The 20166-nt window shown below is 39.3% G+C and overlaps 1 protein-coding gene across 3 annotated transcripts in view; it reads right to left on the reverse strand.

The window, feature by feature from the left end:
- LOC127431748 (rho GTPase-activating protein 29-like) overlaps positions 1-20113 on the reverse strand; it is a 76062-nt gene extending 55949 nt beyond the window's left edge. For 2 of the 3 annotated variants that reach the window (XM_051682273.1, XM_051682271.1), the window contains exons 1-2: positions 17716-17870; positions 16056-16428 (exon numbers count right to left, since the gene is read on the reverse strand). In XM_051682273.1, the coding sequence (XP_051538233.1) occupies positions 16056-16338 (283 nt within the window). In that variant the 5' untranslated portion in view covers positions 16339-16428; positions 17716-17870. Of the gene's footprint in view, positions 1-16055; positions 16429-17715; positions 17871-19975 lie in introns of those variants that run through there. The other variant, XM_051682272.1, reaches the window with a different exon arrangement.
- Between the last annotated feature and the right edge of the window lie 53 nt (positions 20114-20166).

A 20166-nucleotide genomic window follows, 5' to 3' on the forward strand; every position in this document is an offset into this window, starting at 1 on the left:
TGAATCGTGATGTAAGATTTTGGTCATATCACCCACCCCATGACAGACATTATTTTCCAGTAAACGCACGGCTATGAAGTAGTTCTAGGTCTTGACCGCATAATGGTTCCATATCACTTCTGAAAATTATTTCAGTTATTTCAAAGAGCCATACAGGCTATCACAGCAAAATAACCATATAAAACAAAGACACTGGCTAAGTTAATCAGATAAGAATGACAAACAATGTCTATAATATCCTAAATTATTTCAATTTCGGTTTAAAAGCGCCCTTGTGCTCCCTCTCTCTCTCTCTTTCGCTTCCATCTCACCCACACTCACAAATGCATGCGCGCGTGCTCACACACACACATATATAGAGAGAGAGAGACATGGCCATGACCAACAAACAGAGCCTTGTTTGGTTTCAAAGCACCCCGCGACTTGATCAATACAAAAGTTTCTATATTCTAATATGTGCAAGTGTTTCAATGTATTTCGCCCAAATTAGCCTCCCATAGTGGAAAGCACTCTCGTACTCCTCCTCTCTTTCACTCTCACATGAACTCTCAAGGTAGAATTGACGACAGACCGTTGAATTATTGATAAAAATAATGTACACCCGAGTTCTAACAGCCACTCCGGTGTGCGATGTGTCCGCATTACCACCTTGGGGTGTGCATTATTTTTCAATCATTTAACGGTCCATCGTCAATTATTCCTTACATATTTACTAAGTTTGTTACAAAGTTATGAAAATTAGGATTATCAAAGATAAATTTGGGTAAAGTGACTATTTTTAACAACTTCCTATAGACTAGTTGTCCTAAGGCTGGTTTACACACACACACACTGCTAATTAATGCTTCTGTTTTAAGATGTTTAAATTAAAGTTGCTTTGAAATTTATTGATAACAAAATTCACAAATGAGATCTCTTTAATATATCAGTTGCTTTTCCTAGGCAGCAATGAGAATAGATTGAGACCAAATGAAGTCTTCTGCTTCTCATATTTTTCTCCTGACAAAAAGACTCTAGTAATCTCACGTTTCCTCTAGAATTTCAGAAGAAATCTCAACAGCATTTCAAATAGTGCTCAGATTTGTCAAGATACCAAAGGGGGTTTTCACACTGGGCACGTTTGCTGCGGTCCGATTCCGAGTGCGATTGTTCCCGGTACCCCCCCAGCTTTGGTCTGGTTTCACACTCACTTGATTCTATCGAACCCTGGTCCATTTGCGTTCATCTTACGTCATCACAAACAAGCATGGAGAATACAACGCGACTCATCATACTTTTTGTTTTTTTATTTTGGTGCCATTATGCACAGCAGAGTGAACGACAACTGCGTATATGTGCGCTTCATGGTGTAACTCATCAGATATCCAGGGGAAGGCGGCTTGCTGCTGCTCGCAAACTGCATTTTTGAGGAGACAGCTGATTGCAAGGAATTCATTTGTATCTTTGTTTACACTGCACGCTTACACCGTGTCCAAGGTGAAGTTATCACCACTGTCATCTCCTATTATACCCTATATTTATAAATTATAATAGTATTTATATATAGTATTTATAAGGTGTATAGATAATTAGATAGATAGATAGATAGATAGATGTCGTCATCGGCTAAAACGCATGCGCAGGTTACTTTACTTGCTGAACGAGTGCGCACCCGAGTCCGAGTTGCTTTCACATTCACGCGAATCACACTACAGTTCCATTGCAACCGAACTCAGACCACCTCCTACAGGTAGTCTTGGGTTCGGTACCACGGTGCGCTCCCCGGTCCACATGACAGCTTTCACATTACCAATTTTTCATGCGAACCATGCTGTGTTTCGAACTAAACTGCCAGTGTGAAAGCACCCTAGACTTTGATCAAAATCTTCAAAGAGTTTTAAATATGAACTCAATCCTTTCTCATTCAATTCTTCCAAGTCCAAATTATCTCAGCTATGTTATCCACATTCGTTTTATAGCTCTGGGCTCTTAATGTATTTTAATCATTGTTTTATTTGTGTCTTGTTTGGTTTTTTTTTCTCTTAAGGAATTTAAGGCTAAACATCTTAGACAAAGTTGATACTTGAAACATAACTGAGAAGTCTATTAGGTCTCTTGAACTATGAAAGACTAGCCTCTAAATTATAACATTTTCATCTGAGAATGCAAGACATTATTTTAAATGTTTCAAAAGTGGCAATAAGTAGAAACTCCACCCTGTAATTACTTACAATAGTTAGCAAAAAAACATACAACATACGGTATAGTACCAATCAAAATACAGACACAAATCAAATCAGTCTCTACCCTATAAACAGTAAACATGTAGTACAGTTATGGTCTTTTTTTCTTACAGAACAAAGTAAAGGAAACCTAACTGTCTTCCCCCAACATTTAATAAATACTTCAATATTGACCTTAAAGTTCAGAGCCAAAACTGCCAGTTACATCCTAAGCGCAGACCCCAAAATAATCCAGTCCAATTACCAACATGTCCATCAAGAGTGGCCCCTGGCAAGGTCTTGACCTCTCAAGATATTCAAAAATACTTTTCATTGTGAAGACATCTTTATGGAAGCTGTCTAGACCTCATAACTGGGAACTGGGTCAAAACAAGCCAACAAGAAAGATTCTATTCCTTTAATCAAATTAATAAAAAACTGTATTAAAAGTAGATCATGAAATATAGCGGTCTGCCTCAGTTATTTAACTGCACCATCTATGAGAGCTGCTGTCCAATAATTGCCATTTAAGGTGACAGGCTAGATTTCACATAGAAAAAAAAAAAAAAAAAGGGAAAAATAAATTCCTACTATAGCGGACCACTACTCCCTTAGGACGAATCTCAAGATTCTGGCTATTCTTGCATGGGAAAGTCGACTTATTGCCAGAAGCTGCTAGTTTGCTCGAAGAACAAATCTAGAGACAGGAGACAAAGAATGTCACCCTAACATCATTGCATGTGAATAAAGCAGCTGTTTTTAACAGAGCAAAATATTGCTCTATGTTTACAGCTGTGAAAAAGGGCTCACCTTTTCCCTTCCTCTCACCCTGAAAGGTTTGAGAAACTAGGGTCTCTTTCTGTTGCAATGCACTACAGAGACAATACAGCCAAAAACTGAAAGGGTTTAAATCATTTTCAATCACACCAGAGCCAGTGATTCCTAACAACCCCTTTTATGCTCTGGTTCAGCCCCACCCAGTTCACTACCAACAATTACGACTTTGAAGATGTACGCTCATCCAAAACACTAATCACCCAGATACAGGCCACATAATGTTCATTTCCTACTCATTCCAGAGTAAACAAATCACTTGAGCTGTTTTTTAAAAGAAAATTGGGAGTATTTCCTGATTTAAATTAGGGATGGCACTGATCCGATACCTGGATTGGTATCGGGTCCGATACTGACATTTTTACCCGGATCGGGTATCGGTCTGACGAGACCGATCCAAATCCAATACTGCATGTTGGTCATTGACGTTTACTGTCAACCTCATATAATGACAAAAATAACCTTCAAATCACCATTAAAGTAGTCCATATAACTTGTGCATTTTATTCAGACCCTTACAGTCATCCAAAAGCTTTGTGAATTGCAAAAGGCTGTGTTTAATAATAAATATACAGTCAGCATGCACAGCTAAGTCTCTGACACCACGCTTTACAGAACGAGCAATGCTCTGTCAACACACACACACATAAACACGCGCAGAGGCTCGTGATGCACTGCTCAGCACAATATGTGGTCGCTAGGGATGGGCAGATCGATCCTTAAGTATTCATACCTCCGATACTGATGTTGCATCAAAAATATCGATCCTCACACAAAAATATGGATTGTAAAATGTTTTTTTTTTTTTTTGGTTACCATGAACATGAACAATAATCATAAGCTTCAAAGTTAAATAAAAAAGATTAGGCTATATTAGCAGATACTTGTGCAGGATGGGAACTATTTTTCTTCTGCTCATCTTAACATGCATGTTAAAAGACACAAGCAGACAAGCACTTGCGCTGTCACAAGGCTCGTTCAAACCAGGCGCGAGGCCACATAAGTGCCAGATTGGCACAAGTCTACCCAAATTGACGGCTGGTCAACCCAATCAAAACTGCAGGAATATAGAACAGTTTGCAAATAAAAAGAAACTGCATTTTGTTGCACGCAAAATAGCTCACATGCAAGATAATCATCATATTCCTGTTATAGGTAGAAAAATTTGTTTTTATTTCAAATAAAACGTTTGATATGATTATGGTGAACTGAAATGGGTCGCTCATTTCCTCTGCACTACGTAGCTCTCTACATTCATGCCTGTAAACAGATCTGCTTACTGTTCTTAGCACCAAGATAAAGTATCCACGCTTTGTCTCACTTCATTTATTATTATTATTTTACGTGGGAGAGTGGTAGATGTTTCTGTAGATGACATGGCAGGGTATGAAATTAGCGGGTAATTTTGCTCGTCATCTACCCGCAACTGTGTGGCAGGTGACCTTTAAGACTTCTCGGAGTGACAAATGACAAGAAACGCCGGCGGGTCCTCCCCGCCTTCCTCGACCTGGGAGGAAACAGGAAGGGAAAAAACAACAACAACAACACAAAATGGCGAGGGAAAGGCCAACACGGAGCGACAGAGAAAGAGAGAGGAGAGAGAGAAAAAGAAACTCACCGGTTCTCTGATGTGCCGTCGCGTGGTCCTCGATCACTACTCCACCCTCTCAGGCGGACTGCAGCCGCTCCTCCCCGGGCGGACCGGAGTCAGACCTCCGACCCCCAGCGGACAGAACGCCCCTCCGCGTTCCCGGCGTCCCCTGGGGACTCTCCTCCGCCCCTGGCAGCGGCCCTACCACTCCAGGCGGTCGGGGAGTCGCTTCCCTCCTCCCCCCGCGGACGGCGGTCTTCTCTCGACCCCTCCGCGTTCCCGGGGGACGGCAGGGCACTCCTCCGCCCCCGGCAGCGGCTCCCTCGCTCCAGGCGGTCGGGGAGTCCCGTCACCACTCGCCTTGCGGACGGCGGCCGTTCCCCGCGTCCGGGTGGTCGGGCTACTCCGTCCCCCGTCGGACGGCAGCGGCGCTCCCCTGGGTGGATGGCAGTGTCGAGGACCCTGTGACGGGAATCCCTCCTCCTTCCCGGGTTTCGGCACCAGTGTAAGGGGGTTCAGTGGAAAGGAGGAGGCGAGAACCGGCTTGACAACTTAAATAATAATTTAATGAACAACTAAAACACACAACCAAAAACACACAGTACAGCTGTCTGCAATTCTCTCTCTCTCGAACTGTCGTCCCCGGCCGCCTTTATCCCTCGCGCGCCCCATCAGGCTGATTGGGGACCGGGTGTGTCTCATTCCAGCCCGGCCCCGCCCTCCTCGGCTCTACAGTCTTATTTTAATTCATTGTATTTATTTCTATGGCCATTTCATTTTTCATTGTGTAACAGGGTCAGAAAGGTGCTTCCAACTTGCTTTACTTAATTTTGTATGACCCTTTAATTATATTTAAGCTGCACTCTCCACCCATTGGCTGGTGCTGTGTAGCGAACTGGTTCTGGTTGGTCATTAAGGTTTGCGCCAGCCGAAAAAGTGGTTGTGGTGGGTGAGTGCTCCCGGGAAAAATATTTTAATTAATTTTATCTTATTTTTTGGGGGTTAACATCGACATGTATTTTGTTTTGTCATCTATGAAAGTATATGGAATGCTATCTTCTCAAGCTACCATGCTTGATTTAATGTTCATCCTCATTATACAAAATGCGTGAGCATGATTATTGGGACTGACCACCACTTTTCAATGTGTTTATACAGGTACAGACTTTGTATTTTAAACAATACGTTTAATTACTGTATACCTGTCCTATATTGTTCATACATAAAAATTAAGATTTGCGCCAGCCGAGAGAATGGTTGTGGTGGAACATGCGTGAGCAAAATTATTGGGACTGACCACCGTTTTTCAATGTGTTCAAACAGAATAAAATCCACCAAAGGCGTGAGATGGTGTCAATCGAGTACTTTATTCAACACAACGCAGAGACAGCCCCATTTCAATTGCAACAGTATGACCTATTAAGGTAAATTTCTAACAATAAACTTAATAATTGTAAAAAAAAAAAAAACAAATAATTATTGTTACTGTACATGTAATTATGCAACTCTTAAGTATTAGGTAATTAAGCGAATATTGACTCATAAAGGCTGAGGTAAGGGGCGCGCTTCATTATATTAATGATGCAATTATGCACAGAATAGAGGTCCACCTGTTTCACCAAGGTCCACTCATTTGGAGATTTCTGGCCTCGCCCCTGGTTCAAAAAAGAGGGATCAGTGCCTTGTAGAGGTAATGATAGAAAATCAGAGAAACAGCTTCTGGACAGCAGTGTAGTCTAGGGCATACGCAGGCATATGCCATATGCCCACATATCTTTCTTAGGATTTTGCGTATGACCACCTGAAATAAGTGATGATACGTATGGCCGACAGAACAACGAGTAGTCTTTTGACCCGGAACTTTTTCAATCTACTAATGCGATGCCACAGCACCGTTGAGTGTATTGCGTGTAATATATTATATATATATATATATATATATATATATATATATATATATATATATATATATATATATATATATATATATATATATATATATATATATATATATATATATTTGATTTAATTTTTTTTTACTTATGCAATTAAACTTTGTGAAAATACTGCATGTTATTGCACCCCTGCTAGTTTTTGATGATCTTTTTTTGCCTTTTACTGCTGTCGGTGGATCATTTCATTTCAATTTATATTTCTAAGTAGGAAAACAATTTCACTATACACAGAAAAGCACATAATAGCACACAAATAAAACAAATAACCATAAATTTTTACGTAGGCTATATATGGTAATACAAGATAATGTGTTAACGTGAACATTACTACACTCATATTAGCTACAACGCTTAACAGTTTATTGCATATTATGAATTAGTTTATTAGTTAGAGTAATAATAAGGTATTAACAATTTTCATAGAAGCCTAATAAAAAGAGCATGACTTTCATAAATTCACAGTATACCCACCTCTTCAGACACTACTACACCACTGCTTCTGGAATAAATTCACGCTAAAATAACAACATATCTAAAGGTGACATTTCTTATTTCTTGTAATTGTGTGTAATTGTTGTTAATAGGTTATTTTAATACGTTTTACTACAGTAATATTATAGCAGTAACCATGTTTAATTGAGTGGTAACTATGATTTAACTAAATTCCATGGTTAAACTATAGTTACTGTAGTGAAACCATGATTCATTTTTGTAAGGGTAAACAAAACAGAAGTCTAATAATTTTCTGTTTAGGCTCAAAAATGTAAAAAAAAAAAAATTACTTGAATTATGACTAAAAACTATATTTTAAATTACCCATTTTATCCCAAGAAATCACAAAAAAATAAATTTAATAGAAGTATCGGTATTGGTATCGGTATCGACGATATTGGACTTCAAATTATTGGTATCGGATCAAAAAGAAAATAAGTGGTATCGCTCAACCCTAGTGGTCACTCCACACAAACTCCAACTCAGATGTAGATGATCAATAGTTCAGTCAACCTATAACATGCATTGAGAACGGCACCAGACAAGCATTTTACCAGAAGCTGAATGAGAAGCATTTTGCACTAATGTGAATTAGCTTACAAACAAACACTCAAACACAGACTTCCTGGAGCGCTCAGCGCTGGACTTTCAAAATAAATCCTTAAGAAATTACAACTGAAATGTATCACAATGTATAGTAAAATTATGATTATTATTATTACTATTAGAAATTACAATAAAAACAAATTGGGTTCCGAAAATTACTGTGTGATTGAAAAGTGGATTGATATACTAATAAAAAATGAAATAAATAAATAAATAAACAGAGAGAGAGTCAGCGAGTATTGACGCTGATTACCACCCCTGGAGTTGCGATTTCGAATCCAGGGCATGTTGAGTGACTCCAGCCAGGTCTCCTAAGCAACCAAATTGGCCCGGTTGCTAGGGAGGGTAGAGTCACATGGGGTAACCTCCTCGTGGTCGTGATTAGTGGTTCTTGCGTAAGTTGTGCGTGGATCGCAGAGAGTAACATGAGCCTCCACATGCTGGGAGTCTCCGTGGTGCCATGCACGACAAGCCACGTGATAAGATGCGCGGATTGACGGTCTCAGAAGCGGAGGCAACTGTAGGTTTGTGTAAAAAATAAATCGATAATTATAACTTTATTAACTTTAAAAAAATCAATTCAAACAGAAATACAGCAATGGGCGGAAGCAACGATTTAAAGTTAAAAACTTTTAAATTATCGATTTGTTTCTTACACTAACATATCGTTTTGCTACAGAAGACATTTATTGATCGACTTGAGTCGTGTGGATTACATTTATGCTGCTTAAATATGCCTTTTGGACCACCAAATAGCCAGCAGACTGATGGCACCTGTATACTTCCATTGTATGGAAAAAAAGAGCTGAAATGAGCTTATAAAAAACTTCACTTCGGTTCTGCTGGAGAAGGAATGTCATACATATCTGGGATGGCTTAAAGGTAAGTAAATCATGAGAGAATTGTACTTTTTGGGTGAACTAACCCTTTAAGGTTAGGAAAAGGAGATCCCACCCCTTTTTGAAGCACAGCCTGCAGCTGTATCCTTCTCGGAGCTCCACGCGTTATTCAATTAGCGCTCCTCATGCGCAGCGCACAAGAGACTCGACTCAACTAATTTCAATGGAGGTGATGCGAGAGGAACGACACAATACTTTAATGAGCATAAATACACATAGCACACACATTTTGGGTAATATAGTCAGTTTTCTATCATATTAAACTATTTTTATCAGTACTGAATATATTTGAAGTATATTTATAATCTAAATTTCTCTCGCTTTGTCCGCCATCTTGGATTTATTTTTCCACCGAGCTCATCACGGTGCATTCTGAGATCGCCTAACCGGGTAAGGATACATACGATGATATCCTAGAATTTGGCCAAAACGAAGTATCTTACGAGGCAGCATAATTAAGACACCTACCTTCTCAGGAGTGCATCTATGACAAGGAAGGAAGCTCACTATGTTTTGGAACAGACCCATAGATTTGATCTACTCTTATCAGGCTCATACGGAATCTGTGCATGCAGAATTCGGCTGAAAACTCTAAAGATAAACTCACAGATTTAGGACACCAATCAATCACAAATTTCCACACATCCAGATAATCTGATAAGGTTTTCAGCAGTCATTACTAGTATGCCATACTCACAACTCAGTTTAAAACATTTTACCATGTTTAAATCCATTCCAAAGAATTTACAACAACAATCTTCCCAACAAAATCAGTGCAAAAAAATGCTAGATATTGTCTGGGCCTGCATATAAATAATTTAAAGTAGGGCTGGGTGATGTTTTGTACTGTATATTTACAACAGATTTTCAATATTATTTTGTTGCTAATATAAAATGAACCAGTATTGGGAATATCACATTTGATTTTTTAACCGTATTTAAATAGCAATAGAATAGAAAAATGCTGATCGAGTTTAGAAGTTTGATTCATTTTGAACTATATGATTCAATGAAACGGTTCAAAACACTGTTTTAACAGTTCATTAGCGTAATTAACCAGATATGTTCTTGAAGGTTCCAGTGTGGCCTTTCACAAGTTTTAAAATGTTTTAGTTAAAAATATGTGAAATAATGTGTGTAAATATTGCTTTAAACATTTTGAATCAACAATGCAGCAATGGCTGATTGGTCAAAATAATGAAATCAGTCACCCTTATAAACCCATTTCAGAGCAAATGCATATTTTAATTATCAAGATACATATCCAAAATTGTGAAAACAGGCTTTAAAAAGTCAAGATGATTTTATTTTAGCTATATCACCCAGTTTAAACTAGATGAAAGTTAAAAAAAAAAATCGAACTTAAAAGCGCTGCACCATTACCAATCTACACTGTAATAGGTCACTGTTTGTTTGTATTTTAAAACTATTACACATAGAGGAGGAGGATCTTTGCCCAAGTTTTTAGGACTCTCTCAAATTTTTCTGTATTTTTCTCATTGGCTAATTAGCCTGCTTTCCAAAATTCGCCCTTTCCTGCACTCAGTTGAATTTCAGCAGATTACGACAAAGTCCTTTGCTGTGACTTACATGTTAGTATGTTAATAAGCTTATTTACATAAGTCCTCCTGATATGTGTCGCGATTTCGAATCCAGGGCGTGTTGAGTGACTCCAGCCAGGTCTCCTAAGCAAACAAATTGGCCCGGTTGCTAGGGAGGGTAGAGTCACATGGGGTAACCTCCTCGTGGTTGTGATTAGTGGTTCTTGCTCTCAATGGGGAGTGTGGTAAGTTGTGTGTGGATCGCGGAGAGTAGCATGAGCCTCCACATGCTGGGAGTCTCCGTGGTGTCATGCACGACAAGCCACGTGATAAAATGCGCGGATTGACGGTCTCAGAAGTGGAGGCAACTGGGACTTGTCCTCCGCCACCCGGATTGAGGTGAGTAATCGCGCCACCACGAGGACCTACTAAGTAGTGGGAATTGGGCATTCCAAATTTGGGAATAAAAGTAATCCAGCATAAAATTAATCCACACGACTCCAGTCGATCAATTAATGTCTTCTGAAGCAAATCGATAGGTTTGTGTAAAAAAATAAATCGATAATTATAACTTTATTAACTTTAAAAAAATCACTTTTTGCCAGCAGGTGACGCATGATGCTGCTGTGCGTGACGTAAGCGCAATGGCATGTTCACGTGAGAAGTCAGAAGCGTGCACTTTGTATACAACAGAGGAATGAACATCACGTGAAAGTTAAGTAATTTCAAACAGAAATACAGCACTGGGCGGAAGCAACGATTTAAAGTTAAAAACTTTTAAATTATCGATTTGTTTCTTACACTAACATATCGTTTTGCTACAGAAGACATTTATTGATCGACTGGAGTCGTGTGGATTACTTTTATGCTGCTTAAATATGCCTTTTGGACCACCAAATAGCCAGCAGACTGATGGCACCTGTATACTTCCATTGTATGGAAAAAAAGAGCTGAAATGAGCTTATAAAAAACTTCACTTCGGTTCTGCTGGAGAAGGAATGTCATACATATCTGGGATGGCTTAAAGGTAAGTAAATCATGAGAGAATTGTAATTTTTGGGTGAACTAACCCTTTAAGGTTAGGAAAAGGAGATCCCACCCCTTTTTGAAGCACAGCCTGCAACTGTATCCTTCTCGCAGCTCCACGCGTTATTCAATTAGCGCTCCTCACGCGCAGCGCACAAGAGACTCGACTCACAACTAATTTCAATGAAGGTGATGCGAGAAGAATGACACAATACTTTAATGAGCATAAATACACATAGCACACACATTTTGGGTAATATAGTCAGTTTTCTATCATATTAAACTATTTTTATCAGTACTGAATATATTTGAAGTATATTTATAATCTAAATTTCTCTCGCTTTGTCCGCCATCTTGGATTTATTTTTCCACCGAGCTCATCACGGTGCATTCTGAGATCGCCTAACCGGGTAAGGATACATACGATGATATCCTAGAATTTGGCCAAAACGAAGTATCTTACGAGGCAGCATAATTAAGACACCTACCTTCTCAGGAGTGCATCTATGACAAGGAAGGAAGCTCACTATGTTTTGGAACAGACCCATAGATTTGATCTACTCTTATCAGGCTCATACGGAATCTGTGCATGCAGAATTCGGCTGAAAACTCTAAAGATAAACTCACAGATTTAGGACACCAATCAATCACAAATTTCCACACATCCAGATAATCTGATAAGGTTTTCAGCAGTCATTACTAGTATGCCATACTCACAACTCAGTTTAAAACATTTTACCATGTTTAAATCCATTCCAAAGAATTTACAACAACAATCTTCCCAACAAAATCAGTGCAAAAAAATGCTAGATATTGTCTGGGCCTGCATATAAATAATTTAAAGTAGGGCTGGGTGATGTTTTGTACTGTATATTTACAACAGATTTTCAATATTATTTTGTTGCTAATATAAAATGAACCAGTATTGGGAATATCACATTTGATTTTTTAACCGTATTTAAATAGCAATAGAATAGAAAAATGCTGATCGAGTTTAGAAGTTTGATTCATTTTGAACTATATGATTCAATGAAACGGTTCAAAACACTGTTTTAACAGTTCATTAGCGTAATTAACCAGATATGTTCTTGAAGGTTCCAGTGTGGCCTTTCACAAGTTTTAAAATGTTTTAGTTAAAAATATGTGAAATAATGTGTGTAAATATTGCTTTAAACATTTTGAATCAACAATGCAGCAATGGCTGATTGGTCAAAATAATGAAATCAGTCACCCTTATAAACCCATTTCAGAGCAAATGCATATTTTAATTATCAAGATACATACCCAAAATTGTGAAAACAGGCTTTAAAAAGTCAAGATGATTTTATTTTAGCTATATCACCCAGTTTAAACTAGATGAAAGTTAAAAAAAATATCGAACTTAAAAGCGCTGCACCATTGCCAATCTACACTGTAATAGGTCACTGTTTGTTTGTATTTTAAAACTTTTACACATAGAGGAGGAGGATCTTTGCCCAAGTTTTTAGGACTCTCTCAAATTTTTCTGTATTTTTCTCATTGGCTAATTAGCCTGCTTTCCAAAATTCGCCCTTTCCTGCACTCAGTTGAATTTCAGCAGATTACGACAAAGTCCTTTGCTGTGACTTACATGTTAGTATGTTAATAAGCTTATTTACATAAGTCCTCCTGATATGTGTCGCGATTTCGAATCCAGGGCGTGTTGAGTGACTCCAGCCAGGTCTCCTAAGCAAACAAATTGGCCCGGTTGCTAGGGAGGGTAGAGTCACATGGGGTAACCTCCTCGTGGTCGTGATTAGTAGTTCTTGCTCTCAATGGGGAGCGTGGTAAATTGTGCGTGGATCGCGGAGAGTAGCATGAGCCTCCACATGCTGGGAGTCTCCGTGGTGTCATGCACGACAAGCCACGTGATAAGATGCGCGGATTGACGGTCTCAGAAGTGGAGGCAACTGGGACTTGTCCTCCGCCACCCGGATTGAGGTGAGTAATCGCGCCACCACGAGGACCTACTAAGTAGTGGGAATTGGGCATTCCAAATTTGGGAATAAAAGTAATCCAGCATAAAATTAATCCACACGACTCCAGTCGATCAATTAATGTCTTCTGAAGCAAATCGATAGGTTTGTGTAAAAAGATAAATCGATAATTATAACTTTATTAACTTTAAAAAAATCACTTTTTGCCAGCAGGTGACGCATGATGCTGCTGTGCGTGACATAAGCGCAATGGCATGTTCACGTGAGAAGTCAGAAGCGTGCACTTTGTATACAACTGAGGAATGAACATCACGTGAGAGTTAAGTAATTTCAAACAGAAATACAGCACTGGGCGGAAGCAACGATTTAAAGTTAAAAACTTTTAAATTATCGATTTGTTTCTTACACTAACATATCGTTTTGCTACAGAAGACATTTATTGATCGACTGGAGTCGTGTGGATTACTTTTATGCTGCTTAAATATGCCTTTTGGACCACCAAATAGCCAGCAGACTGATGGCACCTGTATACTTCCATTGTATGGAAAAAAAGAGCTGAAATGAGCTTATAAAAAACTTCACTTCGGTTCTGCTGAAGAAGGAATGTCATACATATCTGGGATGGCTTAAAGGTAAGTAAATCATGAGAGAATTGTACTTTTTGGGTGAACTAACCCTTTAAGGTTAGGAAAAGGAGATCCCACCCCTTTTTGAAGCACAGCCTGCAACTGTATCCTTCTCGCAGCTCCACGCGTTATTCAATTAGCGCTCCCCACGTGCAGCGCACAAGAGACTCGACTCACAACTAATTTCAATGGAGGTGATGCGAGAGGAACGACGCAATACTTTAATGAGCATAAAAACACATAGCACACACATTTTGGGTAATATAGTCAGTTTTCTATCATATTAAACTATTTTTATCAGTACTGAATATATTTGAAGTATATTTATAATCTAAATTTCTCTCGCTTTGTCCGCCATCTTGGATTTATTTTTCCACCAAGCTCATCAAGGTGCATTCTGAGATCGCCTAACCGGGTAAGGATACATACGATGATATCCTAGAATTTGGCCAAAACGAAGTATCTTACGAGGCAGCATAATTAAGACACCTACCTTCTCAGGAGTGCATCTATGACAAGGAAGGAAGCTCACTATGTTTTGGAACAGACCCATAGATTTGATCTACTCTTATCAGGCTCATACGGAATCTGTGCATGCAGAATTCTGCTGAAAACTCTAAAGATAAACTCACAGATTTAGGACACCAATCAATCACAAATTTCCACACATCCAGATAATCTGATAAGGTTTTCAGCAGTCATTACTAGTATGCCGTACTCACAACTCAGTTTAAAACATTTTACCATGTTTAAATCCATTCCAAAGAATTTACAACAACAATCTTCCCAACAAAATCAGTGCGAAAAAATGCTAGATATTGTCTGGGCCTGCATATAAATAATTTAAAGTAGGGCTGGGTGAACTTAAAAGCGCTGCACCATTGCCATTCTACACTGTAATAGGTCACTGTTTGTTTGTATTTTAAAACTTTTACACATAGAGGAGGAGGATCTTTGCCCAAGTTTTCAGGACTCTCTCAAATTCTTCTGTATTTTTCTCATAGGCTAATTAGCCTGCTTTCCAAAATTCGCCCTTTCCTGCACTCAGTTGAATTTCAGCAGATTACGACAAAGTCCTTTGCTGTGACTTACATGTTAGTATGTTACTAAGCCTATTTACATAAGTCCTCCTGATATGTGCCACCAAGGCAGAAACACAAAGGGATCTTTTAAAAAATGCTACATGTGTAGTTTAACCGTTAACCTTTCCTATGTAAAAGTGCAACTGTTTTGGCACTCTTCGTTTGCAGATTTCATGCCAAACGCGGATTTGTAAAGTGCCACAGATTCAGAGCTATGACAACAATGTAAGACTGACAAATAGTTTGTAAGTGTTCAATGACTGGGAGACTAACACCCCCGCTCAGGTCTGGTGTTCCTACTGTTCAAGGTCCAAAGCTGCAAGCTGGGAAGACCTGGAGGCCAAAAGCAGTAGTCACACACCGGTAACTCTAAGAGTTACTCTGCTACCCAGCTGGGGTCAAGGACCCTTTATCACCCCGGTGAACAAAAGGAGAGATTCCTGCAGACCCTGGACAACATGGCACAGACACAATGGAAAGCTGGAAATACCCCCAACCACATACACCCCCCATCCTCTCCTGATTAAGGAACTCTCAAGCAAAGGCAAGGATTAGTGCACTGGATCTGATCCAAACGGACCCAAACGGCACTGCCATGGGAATCACACATGCAAGAGCAATCATCCTGTTAATCTTCCTTCACTCCTCTATTATAAAAACATTTCTTGCTTTTTTAAACATTCTTCACTTAAGATCACGGAGTATTGAGGAAAGGCTGTTTAATTACATTGGAGTGTATCTTTCAAATAAATGGTCCCCAAAATCACAGATTTTCCATTAAACGTCACGATTTGATGGGTTTTGTATTTTTTTTTACATATAAACACTTTATATTTGAGCATAATTGCAAGGTTGTTAAAGGCTCAACTAGTGTTTGGAAAAGCAATTTGAAAAAGTCACTATTTTCGCAATTCCGTTTGGGCAGCACTAGTGGTGCAGAAATTACACACTTCACCTTAAAAATACAAGTTAAAAATGGTCCAAATGTCCAGTTTTGGCAGTTGAGAAAACCCAAACCACTAACCTCTAAGACAAAAAACAAAGTAACTTCTGACTTATACTGTATCTTTGTTTAAGATTGCTGGAATTGTTGAATGAACTCATTGATGATGGCAAATAAAACTTCCCTTTTGGTTCTTTCAAACAAGAGAGATAAAGAGAGGTTAGCGACTGCGAAACCAAGGCCAGGTTTATACAACACATCAACAAAAAATTCATTCACCAACCCCAAGCACTCACACTCTTACCTTTGGTGTTAAAAGCCTCCTTGAGGTGGAGCAGCCCATCTGCGAATCTCCGCACATCATTGACCAACTGCATGATGTAGTCGGGATCGGCCCCTGCCGTCTCCAAACTGTCCGACTCAGAGCTGACGGAGCTCAGAGAGCCACTCTTCGCCGATCGGCCCAAACCCCACGACCCTGAGACCGAGGAGAGGGGGAAAAATTGGGAGTTGGGTAGCCGTGGCATTCCCAGCAATCGTTTGTTTGTTCCACCGCTGCTTTGCTGCAGCATCCCAGTAGCAAACATCCCAGCTGCAGCCAGTTTGAAAGGATCCCTGTGCAATGTTCCCCAGAGACGCTCAGATTCCTAGAGTTTCCTCACCATTGACAGTAGGTCCTGTGAGCACAAGGGAGTCAATGTATGGTTAAACCTCTAATGTTTAAAGACAAGACCACTTTTACCCGATTACACCAGAACCTCTTCTACTTGGTGGACTTTATTCATATACACAGGGGAGAAAACTGAGCTCCGCACTAATAGGGATGTCTTACACGCCAAATTGGTATATCTGTCACTGAGCCTCAAAAGTGATTTAAATCTCAAATAAAGAAACCTTCAAACAGACTTAAAAGTGATATGGTAGAATGCATTTCAAGAGGGAAAATTGTTAAAAGGAAACCAGGAATTTCAAATGCATGCTATGACTGTGACCTGAGGCTAAGGAAAAGCTTAGGAAAAATTGAGTCGTGCTTTTAGTAAAGCAGACAGGAGAAAAAGTGGATAATTTTGAGAAATCTAAGCCTATCATATCTCCATCAGACTTTGGGATGGATTTCCAATGTATCGCTTTTCCACCAAAACCACAAGATCAGACATTATGACATAAAATTAAAGGTCATTCTGCAAGAAATGAACAAATAATTGTCCAACATCAAGTAAACTCAGCAAATCTAGTAATTACCGGTATGATACACAGTATGTTTACTTAAAAAATGTTTAAAAAATATAGAAACTTAAAGAACATTTTAATCACCATAAAATAATGTAACTACCTTATAACTGTAGCTTATAAGCTAATAATAATCAAGCATAACAATAACACAGCAAAACAGTTACCAGGCTATAACAAGAATGTCCCTGACAGTCTTCTTGGTAGCTTTATAACAGGTTAGCACCTTACTATAAAATATACTATACCATAAATATAAAAGTGAAATAGTGAAACTATGAAAGAATAAAGAAATCAAAACAAATAGATAGTCTTACATAGACTGCGTTCAATGTTAGAGGACACACTACATGGTTTCAATTCCCGAAGAAAACCAAAGCAAAGACAACGAACGTGACTCAAACAGACCTGAATGTTTGGAAATAAAGTTTATAAAACTACCGCCTAGGTATAACTTTTCCGCGAAGTGTTGTTATTAATGTGACACAGACACGAGCGAGAACTGAACGCAGGTGTCTCGAGACGCGTGTTAAAAAAGCGGCGCTCCTGCGCGAGACGCGCGGTCAAACACGTTTGTCTAGCGCATGTTTACAAAGAAAAACAATTGTAAAACAGCGCAGACGGACGCAAAAACGCATTCGGTGTGAACGGCCCCTTAGTATACTTCATAAAAACACTCAAAGTCACGGAATTCAGTTTCATACCAAATATAAAGTCAGAAAATGAGTACTCGCCTGAGAAGCATTTCTGGTACATTGTGCACAACGGGAAGCACATTGGAAACCCAAATATCCAATATCCAAAATTCTTCAGCCTGCCACCGTTACAATCCCGTAAACCGAAATAATGCTTTCGAAGTGTGCTTCAAATTCCGCATGCCATCGCCCCGCCCACTCTTTAGTGGGTGTAATAGTCTAACTTTTGATTGGACCTGGTGGGTGATGAGGAGGGGCCTCAGTCTCCACCCTCTAACAACAGGTGTATGCGCACACTGATCGATCGATATATTTGATATACTCAGCTTCTGTTCTTTTACTAAAACCTACTTTGAGGCATGCTGACTGGATTTACTAACCATGATTTGATTTAAAGGTGCTGTAAGCGATTTTTTTCATGGAAATGTATGCAAAAATGCTGCTACTCCCTTAAAGATATTAATGAAATAAGTGTCCTGAGATGTCTCACCGGTCTCTGTGACAGCTGTAGACTTTGTAAACAGCAAACAAAAATGTGTCCGCGGACCGCGAACACTGATGCTTTTCAACCGTCAATCATTATCGTTTTCATTTGAAGAGGATCATTGAGGCTGTGATTCATAATGTTTGTCAGTTGAGGGCGCTATTGTGCCACTGTTGAATTTGACATCCATCGGAACAAACAATGCTGCTGTTTTGCTCTGTTTTTTGCAAGTGGGTATAGCTGCAGTACGCCGGAGACCTCTAAATGGGGGCGTAATCTCCAAAAGAGGGCGGGGTTACTCCAAAATGAGGGTTGCGCCAACTCTAAAAGGGGGCGTCACTTCCACTCAAGGTTAAGGTTTGGGGCTCCCTATAGCTTCAGTGGAGATTTGGAGCTCACGCCCCTTTTTGGAGCAATGCCTGCAGCCATACCCTTCTCGGTTTTTGTCTTAAAATTATGTCAGGAGGGCGGGGTTTTGGAATTATGGGCGTGGCTAATGCAACGGCTCAGTCACGTGAAAGCTTCAGAACGCTAAACTCCCTTACAGCACCTTTAACTAAAGTCCAAAGACCTTAGTTTGTAGTTTGGCTATCATGCAGATTAGGTTGGGCCTATTTTAATTTAAATAGTTTGAGACCAGAATGGAACACATCATTAAAACCACCTGCCTAATATTGTGTAGGTCCTCCTTGTGCCGCCAAAACAGCACCAACTCGCATCTTAGAATAGCATTCTGAGATTATATTCTTCTCATCACAATTGTACAGAGGGGTTATCTGAGTTACCATAGACTTTGTAAGTTTGAACCAGTCTGGCCATTCTCTGTTGACCTCTCTCATCAACAAGGCATTTCCGTCCTCAGAACTGCCGCTCATTAGATGCTTTTGTTTTGGCACCATTCGGAGTAAATTCTAGAGACTGCTGTGCATGAAAATCTCAGGAGATCAGCAATTACAGAAATACTCAAACCAGTCCGTCTGGCACCAACAATCATCCATGCGATTATCTAATCAGCTAATCATGTGGCAGCAGTGCAGTGCATAAAATCATGCAGATACAGGTCAGGAGCTTCAGTTAAAGTTCACATCAACCAACAGAATGAGGAAAAAATTTGATCTCAGTGATATGGACCGTGGCATGATTGTTGGTGCCAGATGGGCTGGTTTGAGTATTTCTGTAACTGCTGATCTCCTGGGATTTTCACACACAACAGTCTCTAGAATTTACTCAGAATGGAGCCAAGGTTAACATTATTTAACAAGAACTAACCATGAACAATACTTTTTTTTTAATTAATTTTTTATCAGTCTTGGTTAAAGTTAATTTAATTAGTTAATGTTAACATATACTAATACATCTTTTTAAATTAGAAGTTGTTCATCAACATTAGTCAAGTTATGAACTAACATGAGCAAACAATGAACAAGCTATTTTTATGAATTAACAGTAACCAAGATTAATAAATGTTGTAAAATTATGTTATTGTTTGTTAGTTCATTAAACTTAATAGATACATTTATTAATGTTAACAAATACAACCTTATGGTATTTATTTTTCATATGAAGAACTGTAAATGATAGAGAGTGATTAATCTTGGGCGCCCCCGAGTGGACTTTCTTTTTATCCCGCCTTCCGCCCTTTACATACGTATTGTCGTCAATTTCCAGGTCCTTAAAGAAATGTAAAATAGCAAAACAGAAACAGTGACACGTTTACGCCTCTGTAATTTTTTATGTGCGATGCGTGGAATTATATTCATTATAAAATAAAATATAAAAAATCCGATACAGTTTCAAACTCGTAAATTTCCTTACGATTGTTGACCTCGAATTTGCATAACTCCCCTCGTCCAGGACCTGTGCAATAGTCACATAGCTTAGATTTGATCAATTTGGCAGCAACTGCGATAACACTGCGAAATGTGTCCGAACGCGCTTCCAGGCCCGTGACGGGTTTTTGACCCGTCCCGCCGTCCATGCTGTTGAATTCCGGCTGAGCGGTTTTA

The sequence above is a fragment of the Myxocyprinus asiaticus genome, chromosome 41, assembly GCF_019703515.2.
Source record: "Myxocyprinus asiaticus isolate MX2 ecotype Aquarium Trade chromosome 41, UBuf_Myxa_2, whole genome shotgun sequence".
NCBI lineage: Eukaryota > Metazoa > Chordata > Actinopteri > Cypriniformes > Catostomidae > Myxocyprinus > Myxocyprinus asiaticus.